Source organism: Thermobia domestica, chromosome 17, assembly GCF_964235325.1.
Source record: "Thermobia domestica chromosome 17, izTheDome1.hap1.1, whole genome shotgun sequence".
In the NCBI taxonomy this organism is placed as follows: Eukaryota; Metazoa; Arthropoda; class Insecta; order Zygentoma; family Lepismatidae; genus Thermobia; species Thermobia domestica.
The window spans coordinates 143335480-143347243 of record NC_137470.1 but is presented as its reverse complement, the minus strand read 5'-3'; the positions used below and the strand labels follow the sequence as shown (position 1 = coordinate 143347243).

The 11764-nt window shown below is 37.9% G+C and overlaps 1 protein-coding gene across 1 annotated transcript; it reads left to right on the top strand.

Moving 5' to 3' along the window:
- The first annotated feature begins 520 nt into the window (after positions 1–520).
- LOC145674204 (uncharacterized) lies at positions 521–1477 on the top strand. Its single transcript, XM_081744036.1, has one exon. The coding sequence runs from the start codon at positions 521–523 to the stop codon at positions 1475–1477; it is 957 nt and encodes a 318-aa protein (XP_081600162.1).
- Positions 1478–11764: the final 10287 nt, after the last annotated feature.

Genomic DNA, 11764 nt, shown 5'->3' with positions numbered 1-11764 from the left:
AACTGTGAAACAATCCCTCCTTCCTTCCTTTGTTAACAAAAGTAGTCATTGTTGAGTTTAAAGCCGAAGGCAACGCGTCGGTTTCTTTTGATTGTTTTCCCGATGAAGTGAATTTTTTGTAGGTAAGGAGCATTTCGTCTTATATTTCTAATACACGTGCCTATTCAAATACACTTCTGTTCGTTTGGAAAGAGGACATTTGTAGCGACATTACCACATATATAGTTTTTTTCTATTGTTTGAACTGTGAGTGTTTTGACGTTTTGTTTCGCAAGACAGTAGTGGTTCGAATATGGAATAGACCCTTATTCTAGAACTGTGTTTCAACTGTAGATATGGTGACAACATCGAAAGGTAGAAAATTGTCACCTGGTAGAAAAGTGTGGGATGAGGTTGCTATGCAGGAGGCAATAAAATCGGTGTGACAGAAAAAGATGGGCGGGCTATTTGAAGGCAGCCAAGACATTTAATGTTCCACGCGCAACTCTCTTCCGACTGGCTAAATCAGACGTGACAGTGAATGAAGCCACCAAAACCAAGCTTGGGAGGAAGACAGTTTTGCCTTCAAGAAATTGAAGAACAACTACTTCAATATGCTCTAACAATGGAAAGCAAATATTTTGGACTGACCAGACGAGACTTACAAACAATGGCCTTTCAGATAGCCAAAAGAAACGGGATTCCAAATCCATTTCTGGGAGACAGAGCTGGTAGAGCATGGCTCCGCCTCTTCTTGAAAAGACATAAGGATAGATGCTCGTTTCGAAAGCCAACAGCAACTTCTTTCCAACGGGCTACCGGCTTCACAAAGGAAAATGTCAACAAATTTTTCGACCTCCTAACTGAAGAAATGGAGAATAAAAAATACCCAGCAGACAGGATATTTAATGTTGACGAAACTGGATTGAGTGTGGTGCAGAGCAAAGTACCACGAGTTCTTGCAGTGAAGGGTAAGCGGCAGGTAGCAGCACTACATTCTGCTGAGAGAGGTTCTCTGGTGACAGTCGTAACTTGCATGAGTGCTAGTGGAATATTCGTTCCACCCATGTTCATTTTCCCCCGCAAGAACATGAACAATCGGCTGATGAGAGGTGCCCCGCCTGGGTCTGTCGCTGCTTGTCATCCCTCTGGGTGGATTCAGAATGGTCTCTTTACCCAATGGTTCCTCCACTTCATCGACAAAGTGAAACCGTCACCTGAGTCACCTGTTCTCTTGATTTTGGATGGTTATTATAGTCACTCCAGAAATTTAGATGTCATTAACTTGGGTCGAGAGAATAATGTCTGCATTTTGTGCCTCCCCCCTCATGCTACTCACAAAATGCAGCCACTGGACAGAACTTTCATGAGTCCAGTGAAGTCTTACTATAGCGAGGAAGTGCGGATGTGGCTAAGGCTTCATGATAGGCCTCTCACTAACATGGGCATTGCTGAACTCTTTGGTAAGGCCTATCTCAAATGCCAGACTTCGCCGTGAATGGCTTTCGAATTACAGGGCTCTACCCAGTAAATCGGAATGTTTTCACAGATGCAGATTTCATTGCATCTAGTGGAACAATGGACAGTGTCAGTGAAGCTGAGCAGAAAGGAATTGGGCCAAGCAGTGGGAGTGTTTCTTGTGCCGATGAAGCAGGAGCATCTTCCAGCGGTACAGTGATTACTCCATGGGACATATCGCCTGTGCCCAACGTAGGGAAGAAAAGGGGAAGCAGGGGAAGAAAATCAGGAACTGCCAATATTCTGACTTTATCACCATATAAAGCGTCCATTGAAATGTCTCTGGGAGCAAGGAAGCAATGTGCCAAACAAAACAAGAGACAACGAAGACCAGCAAGATGTGAAACGTCCGACACTGTGAGTGATAGTGATAGTTCATTTAGTGTGAGAGACGAGTCTTCTGATATTGATATTGGTGAAGGTGGAACCCCCTATAGCGATTACGCTGAATGCATCTTCTGCTTGGGCAAATTTTCATGTGATAAGGAGGGGGAAGAATGGGTTATGTGCCAGATGTGCACTGAGTGGGCTCACACTGCTTGTGCAGGTTATGAACATGGTTATTACGTTTGTGACTTATGTACGAGAACTGTACAATAACGGAATATGTCAGTGGTGTTCGTTTCTACTTTGTTCCTATAACTTGGTTTAATTTTCAACTTTTTTAGCTCACTAATTTTGCTTGTTGAAAGTGTTTGTTCGAAAATGTTCAAGGTATTCCATATTTGTACCGTTTTGTAAAGTAAGAATTTTGCAACTTTATTGGAAATTGATGTTTATAAATATTTCCCATTCCTTTACGCAGCACAAAATTTGGATATTGTTTAAGGATATGTTACACAGCATTTATAGAGTTTTTTTGTGTTAATTTATGCAAATATATTGATTTCGTCAAACAAAAAGTAAATGGTATTCCATATTTGTACCTCTTCCTCTCTCTCTCTCTCTCTCTCTCTCTCTCTCTCTCTATATATATATATATATATATATATATATATATATATATATATATATATATATATATATATATATATATATATATATATATATATGATGTTTCGAAACAACGTCGACAACGTTTGGGAGGTGATTCCTGACTCCAATGTAAGACGAAAAGTATGGACCAACCTGGGTGCACAAATGCTTCTTTTCGGTGTTATAGGTTGCCGATAACATGAAAAAAATCAACTTTAAATGTCCATGTTGTTTTGATACACCCTATATACTCTGTTAGGAAATAAACCATACAAGGTATTCAGAAGCAATTTTTTTTTGGTGAATACCATTAGTGATAAGTAATGACTTATGCATCATCCTAATACAAGGTGATGTGATGAAATTAGGTAGCACTGCGAATATCTTCGAAAGAAATTATTAAAGATAGATGGTTGCCAAAAGGTATTGTGAAAGAGCTTAATTTAGCAATGAATCAACAGTTGTTGAATGATTATGTAGGCGTTTCAAATATAAATAACCCCCACCACTACACTCATGTAAACCCTGTTCTTATTCTTGATATCTGAACATTTGAGATTAAGATAAAAGCTCCTATACGGTGTTTTGGGAGATCATGTGTTTAACCCTGTAGCTGTAAGGTTTCTAAAAACAAAGATAAGTCAAAATAATGGACCTAATTTCAGAAATTTATTCTGTAAATCCAATGAACACACGTTATTGTGAGACATACGCTAAAAATGGTAAACTCTCAAAGTTTCCTTCAAATATAACTTATCTCAAGTGTTGTATGTTAGCATCTCGTATAACAGGCACACATCAAAGCGATAGTGTATATCCTGACAAACTCTTTGTAGAATGTTGCGGTCAACATCAGCGATTCATTCCATGCTCTCTGCTGACTCTTAGCTGTAGAAAGTGGAAACACTGTGTGGGAACTAAACTTTGAAATTTAACCTTATGAAGCGTATGTCTCAGTGTGTTTGAAAAGAACTCCCTAGTTTTAATGTGTCCTAGAATCTGTACAAAGTGACATACACTATTCTAGTTTGTGGTGTTTGATTCATCAACTCTCCAAGTTTGACTTCCTGCAGTTGGCAGGTCTGCTTGACCTTGAGACTGCACCAGTGTTGCTTTTCCCTCTGTTTCCTCAGTTCAGTCCAGGCAGGCGTGCAGACCAACTCAGCAACAATGTGTACTCCGCAACAGAAAGCACAGTGTGTTATTTGGCTTGTGAAAACTGGGTCAGTTATAACAGAGTAACGTAATTTTAGACTTATTATAGTGGTAAAGCACCTATGGAAAGAATCGTCGCGGCGGTTGGGACAGTTACACCTGAAATGTTGGTGAATACGTGGTGACAAGTGGAATATCGTCTCGACGTGTGCAGGGCCACAAATGGATCCCACGTCCACCAACATTAAACAAAACTTGAAGGAATTCTCTTTCATGATATGTACTCATTGATGTAAGTTTTCATTCATTTTCCAATTAAATTTATACTTAAAACTAGGGAGTTCTTTTTCAAACACCCTGTGTATAGATTCCATTAAAAAAAATGAAATCGGGTCTATCATTTTGACTTGTCCAGTATTTATCAGACTTTCCCAACAGAAGCACAAGATAATGTATTGCTCTCCGTACACAGTAATAATTAGTGATGAGCGCAAGAGTCTTGGTCTTGCAGTTTTTGCAAGAGTCTTGCATGCAAGACCAAGACCAGGAATCCCGATGCAAGACCAAGACCAAGACCAAGGGGTGCAAGACCAAGACCAAGACCATACCTGCAAGACCAAGACCAAGACCAAGACCAAGACTCTTGCGCAAGAGTCTTGCACAAGTACCGGCTCAGTAGTAAAGTACCTCAGTACCTCGGGTCCATGGGGTCTCTGGTTCGATACCATCTTGTGCCATGTTAGCTTTGTTGGTGGACAAACACCTGTACGTAGGTTTTCTCGTTTCCTCCTACTTTCTTCATTTCACCATTTCATTCATTTCTCATCATTACCGTCTCCCTTAGCCTCGGTGCATAATTATGGGACGTTAAACTAGATATTTGAACATATTAGTGGAATTCTTTTTCCAAAACTAAAGAGAAATGTAGTATGGAACATCAGTAATTCCGTACACCATAGTGCCTACTACACGGGTATAGCCTTGGCTCCGAGGTTCAAGCATCCATTGGAAATTTTAATGTGTGCTCATAATATTAATATCGAAATAACATTTTTATGACTTGACAGAAACTTAGTGCATCTGACTGCAAGTTTGATTTCATGGACGAATGCTTATACGTTGAATAATTGTTTATTAATATAACTTTTAGCCTCCTTAGGTATACATCATATCGAGGATTGAGCGATATAACTTTATTCAACAATAAATAATCCATATTCACAAATGAGAGTGATTTTGTACAGTTCTTTCAAATAACTTGGAGTTTGATGCCGTTATTTTGTATTTCTAATGTACAGTAGGTCAAAAGTATTTACATAAGTTAAGTTTACACAAAAAAACATAGACAATTGAGTCGTTTTCAGTTTTCATTCAAATTACTCTAAAACATTAGGGGTCGTGTTTTAAATTTTTCTCTTTTTTTGGCCAACATTGCTAAACATATCATCATCATGATAGCTATTCTGCCATTATTGACAGGTTACTTGCTGCAACTGAGAAGCTTCGATGTACAACGGTCCTCAGCTAGTCTCTTCGTTTTGACGTAGCAATTTTTTGTTTTAATACCTTCCTTCAACTATAGTCTCCTTCGCCCCCTCCCTCTCTTTCATTCTACCATACCTTCTAGCACGGCCTCATAATACGGATCCTCCTCAGCCAATATCCCAACCAGTTCCTCTTCCTTCTCTTAATTACATCTAAAAGTTTTCCATTCTTCCTTACTCTACTATTTCTAACACCTCATTCGATTTCCGTTCAACCCAGCTAATTCTTTCCTTTCTTCTCCATACCCGTGTTTCTATAGTCTCCAATTATTTTCATCGCTTTTGCGTAATGTACATGTTTCTACCCTATAGAGTACATATTGGAATCAGTAAAACAAAATGTCAATGTTTAGTTGGAAGTTTGTTCAACGCAAAAAAGATTAGCTAATCGTGATTGGAAAGAAATCTGACGCCTTTAGAATGTAGAAATAATTTTGCAATTCATGGTATTTCAGTAATCTATGCCGTCTTGATTTTCTTTCATGTGTCTCGGGGGTAGCCTCCCCAGTTTAGGACTCAGTGGAATATTGAATCCGTTAAAAATATAAAAAGATTACTAAACGTTGTGATTTATCTTATAAGTAGTGAAGTGTGGGTACACATTAAAAAAAAAACTAATAATAAACGTCATCGCCTATGTTGAACACTATCATGATGCGTGCAAGAAGGTAAACTATACAGTATTACATTTCGAAACATACACTGTATTTCCGTTACTATAGGCGCATTGCAGAATTTATTATCCCTTATATCCATAGTAAAATTTACCTATGAAAAGCATAAGATTTGTTAAGAGCAAGACTTGCAAGACTCTTGCAACCAAGACCAAGACCAAGACCAAGACTGGGTGTGCAAGACCAAGACCAAGACCAAAACCAAGACCAAGACCAAGGGTTCTAATGCAAGACCAAGACCAAGGGATCTAATGGAAGACCAAGACCAAGACTGGATGTGCAAGACCAAGACCAAGATCAAGACCAACCGGGTCTTGGCCTTGGTCTTGCATTTGCTCATCACTAGTAATAATTCGGGTTTATACTCCAAATCCTTCACAGTTATGTGCGCAACCAGAATTTTTTTGTTGGAAGAGGTCCAAGCTTTGGTAGGAAGGTCCGATATTATAAGCCAGTACGTCTATGTAGCATCGAACTGGTATTGTTCTGCACCAGAAAAGACGATAAGTAATTGTAAAGTACCTGTATTGTCTGGGGAAAAAATATGATAGAATTAGATTGTTTTTATAAGAGAAAGTACAGATGAAATGTAAGATCAAATTTTCTTAAACAACTAGTTTTATTGAGAAAGTATACAAATGTATGTTTAGTTAGGTAGTTTCTAGGGGGTCCGGACTTTGTGGACTGCACAACGTGTTTCGACCGTTTAGTAACTGCTACACGCCTCTGGATCAGTTTACCTCAATTAATATATTATGCTTGAACAGTTGCCATTTTAAAAAGTCTTCATCATCATCACAGATATTCTGCCATTATTGGCAGGTCATTTGCCGCAACTGAGAAGGTTTCATACGTTACAGTCTTCCGCCAACCTCTTCGTCTTCATGTACAACTTTTTTGTTTTGATTATTGTTCATTAAATGTGGTTTCCATCCCCCACTCCCTGTCGTTTCTGCCACCATATCCTCTAGCATGTAGTTCATGATGCAGCTGTTTCTTAGCCAATGTCCCAATTAGTTTCTCTTCCTCTTCTTAATAATATCTAAACTTGTTCGTTTCTCGCTCACTATTTCTAGCACCTTGTCATTCGTTTTTCGCTCAACCCAGCTATTTTTTCCCATTCTTCTCCCCACTCACATTTCGAAAACTTCCTGGTCGTTTATAATCATTTTTGCGTAATGTCCATATTTCTAACCCACACAGTACAATACTTCACACGAACCATTTTATGAGTTTTTTTCTCAACTCTTTACTCAAGGTCCCACAAAATAGTATTTTCTTCTTCCTAAAGGTTTATTTCACCATTCCTATTCTTGTTTCTATTTCACTTTACACTTCGTATCATGACTAATAATACTACTCAGATCTCGAAAACTAGTTGCCTGTTCTATTTTCTGTCCTCCTACTTCTATATTTGACACTGACTGCTTTGTTCCAATGACCATCGCTTTTGCATTTCTAACATTTATTTTCATCCCATATTCTTCACAGCCCTTCCTCAAGTTTTCTTCCATCTTATTGATATTTATTTATTTATTCAACACAACAGGCTCTAGGCCCAGTTACAGTGTTGTTCCTTACAAATACATTTACCCTTAGTTATATATATATTTAAACAAGGTTATACATTTATATATTTTCATTATCACATATTTTTAAGGCTATTCTTGTATACTGTCTCCGACATTCCAAAAACATCTATAGAAGTTATCCTTTCAATTGCATTGTAGGAAGAACTCATTCTCCTTATAGGAGACATAGCGAGGATATTTGTTCTTGCCTTTCTGCAGTAAAATGTACTGCTATTTCCTACGTGGATTTTACCTGATGGGACATGCAATTGAACCTTCGAAGTAAGATTGGGACAGTCAATTTTACCATGTAGTAATTTGTGTAAAAATAAAAGATCCGTATGTTCTCTCCGTTGTTTCAACGTGTTCATATGGAAGTTTTGTACTATTTGTGAATACGACTCGTATTTTGGATACATACCAGTTTTTCTATAAGCAAGTAATCTCAAGAATTTTGATTGTATCCTTTCAATCATATCTATGTGTTTTTGTGTTTTTTGTGACCGATATTCTCGATATTCTTTTCAGATTCCGTCACAAGTGCCATATCATCTCTGCCAACCGTATAAATCTAATCATTTTACCTCTTACCGAAATGCCGTCTCTATTATATAGACTTTTATTCACTATCTCTTCTAGATAGATACTAAACAATATAGGCGAGATACAGCCGTGTCGAACTCTCCTACCAGCTGCACTCTCCTATGTCGTTTCCTTTATTTCTGCACTCCTGCACTCTCTTTTATTCTAACACTTACTTATTGGTTCATAATATAAAGAATACGGACGGGTAATTAAACATGATTTTAAACTATCCTGTACAGTAGGTCAAAAGATTCGTGCACGAAAGCTAGCATTTTTAACGTACAAACTTGTCCCAAAAAAATCTTGGCCACACATCTATCTGTAGAAGGGGAACTTCTGGCAGACCGTATGAAGGAAATTGTATTATTTAGCCCCGAATCTTTCTTTTTCAGTTTAACGTCCCATGATTTTGCTCTTTAAACTAAGGATGATGGATGATTAAATCAAGTGATTTATCATTGAATAATTTGTGGAATGAAAATGTTGGAAACGAGAATCTCCCGAGAAAACCAACGGCCACTATGTCGTCCCTATTTAGGTCTCAAAATAATATTACAAGTGGCCAAAGAAAATCAACATTTGTTTGATGCCAACACTGGTTTTTAAAAAAGAGGGGCACCGTTGCTCAGTGGTAGAGCGCTTACCTCTGGTGCGTGTTGTGCCTCTTTCGATCCCCGGACAAGTAAGTTTTTGATGGACAACATCGTGTCCGTGAGTTTTCTCGGGCTACTCTCATTTGCCTCCACATACTTATTCCACCAAATCTTTCATCATCATTCAATTGCCTTAATTCATCACTCATCTGTCTTCTTTAGTTGTGGAGGCATAATTGTGGAACGTTAAACTTAAAAAAAAAATTCAAAGAAAGCTGGATGCCTATTAAAAAAGAACAAGACTACAAATTGTTTCGAAATTTTCTCGTATACTATTATATTAGTAAATCATAATCCTCTGTAGCTTTATTTTGCTATTTGATCGACATGAGTTCTTTATGTGTTATGTAAAACGAGATGGTGTTCAATAACCTTCTCTGTTTTCTCTGCTAGTTGGTGTTTTGTGTCTGTCGTGTCTTTGCTAACAATAGACTTAAATTATGTAAGTTTAAGAAGAATCAAGTCTCAACTGAATTTAATCGACTGCTCGCTTGTTCCTTGTCCAAGAACAACCGTTACCATTTGTTTTGCATGCTTCCTAAGCGTTGCTCTGTCGAGCGAGTCCGTCTAGTCTGCATATGACCTGTTGCTTTTAACAGGTGACCTGCGGAGAGTACGGACGTAGGCTGAAGGCCGAGTTCAGGGTCGTCACGATTCGCCCGCCACACCCCACGCAAATCGAGTCTCCAATCGCCACGCACCGCCGAAGCCAACTCTCTCCGCCATCTCTTTCAACGGCAAGTTCAATGACATTCCGCTGGAACGTCGAGATTTTGCTAACTGCCTGATACGTGTTGTTTCCATCCAAACAACGACTAAATTAGGAGAATGAACGAGGACCATTTTCCGCCTGCCATACTTTAAAAAAAAAGAATAACTGCTCTTTTAAGGTTCCTAAACTGTGCTGGTGGATAATTTACTTAGATTAATAACACCAGAAGTATTCCGTGAATTGTTTAGATTCTTGTAACCTAAGGGGTATTTTGTTGTTCCAAAATACCTCAATTTTAGTTACCTATTGAAAATACACAATTATTGCACTAATTGTGGCCATCGGCGCAAAGCCCTAGGGTGAAATAAAGAACGAGTGAGAAGGGTAATTACCGAACATGAAAACTATGCACCTCCAACATCGTTTCTTGCTAGTTAACATACAACAAAAAATTTTAAAATTTTTAATAATAATTTTTATTCCGTTTGTTCCTCATTTTCTAAACGCAATTTTACTATTGCAGTATCTCCAGACTTCTGTTGATACTCCGGTCCACATACTTTCGGGTTATTTTTTTTAAAACGAATTTTAACATTAGAGGTAAAAAAAATAATAATCTTGTAGTTAACTTTTCCTTTTTTCCTCGTAATGAATCAAACTAGATATTTTCCTAAAATGGACAAAATTGATCAATATTCCCTGGCAAAAAGAACTTAATGTTAGCTTCAGGCATATCTGTTGATCACGAAAAAGCTAAATGTGGTATATTACGAGGTAACTTCGGGGGAAAAAAATGTCACGGAATAGCGTTGTTTGAAATAATTATAATGGCAAAAAAATACATAAAGTTGATTTATAATTGGTAGCTTAATTGATTCATTATGGCTTAATGCCGGCGTCAGCAACATAATTCATAGCGACCCAGACACCATAACCCAATTGACATGACTTTCTTCCTTTTTGTTTTCAATTGTAATAGTGTCCTTCTGCGGCTGAGCGGTTATTGCGTATGCTTTCTGTGAGTGTGGTCTCAAGTTGGTCCCCTAGTGAGGGCAGGGTATTTGCCAGAAATTTTCTTCAGGGGGGTGTAATGAATTGGAGAGGGGTGTAGATTGTAATGATATGTATTATGCAAAAAAAATCTTAAGCGTATTTTTTCTTAATACTACATACACATTACGAATTTAGCATAATCTGGGAAAACGATTGCATTATTTGCTCTAGTTATGAATAGGAGAAAAGAAAAATACTTTCCTTTCACTTTTATTTGCTATTGTATGAATACATTTTGTTATTCTCATTCTCACACAACACACAGACATATACTTGCCCTCATACATATCTTTTGTACTACCAAGACCAAATTTGCATCACGTTCATTCATTCTTCACGTATCTTTATGCATAGTAGTTATCTACACATTTCTGTGACGTTGCTTTAACCAGATGTTGTAAGCTTTATCTATCATTTCATTTAGCCTTTGTTCTTCTTCTTCAGAACCGGAGCGAATATAAGGAATATAAGGGTCTTCTGTACATATTTTCATCAAATCGTTTACATGTTCACAACTACTGTAGACGATTAGTACGACTTTTTTGTTTAGTAAGTCGATATCGTTCTGAACATAACACTCTGTTCATTGTAGAAAATGAACGCTCTACTTCTGTTGTGCCCAGAGGAAGTGGTAGAACAGCACTTGCTACTTCGGACAGAGTTGGGAACATCCATAGGCAAGATCCAAGAGTTTTGGTGGATGCTGATGTTAGGATCCGCAGGAACTCTGGTAAATTTTATACTCTAGTTCGAGTTCAGGTTTATTAACATTAAATGCTGGCCACTTCAGTTAAGTCAGCTGAGTCGGGGGTGTTTTTGAGCACATCATAGAAGGGAGACAGCTGTTTGAGAGGACCACCAAATCTTTCCTTCATGCTGCTGATAAGTTTTGATTTGTAATTAGAGAGAAGAGCCTTGAGTTCTTGGGGTTTCAAGTTTTCTTCCATTCTCATGCCCCCCTCAGATTTTGCTTCTCCTGCAACACTTTCAGCATGCTCTGAAATTTCTTCAAAAGTGATATCTTCCAAATGTATATACTTTCTACCAACTTCAGTGCCGTAACCACATCATTTCCACTTGACATTTATAGACTTTTGCTTAGTTTTACAAAAATGTATTAAAAGTAGACCTACTAGTGTGAAAGTTGTCGATGTCTTTCTTAGTTGCAGCAGTAGTACACCAACATCTGATGGCATCCTGCATCAACATAGATATGCTTTAACGCAACGCATATTGCAGCATAATGTTTGATTATCATATGAAAGCCAACTAGTGGTAGCAGGTTGCACCAATTTGTAAGAAGTAGCGTCTATTGAAGATTCCACTTTCTGCAGAACTTTCAGCC

What these genes read in the sequence shown, in the direction of transcription:
- LOC145674204 (XM_081744036.1), top strand. Translation starts at nt 521, where the DNA reads ATGAAGCCACCAAAACCAAGCTTGGGAGGAAGACAGTTTTGCCTTCAA.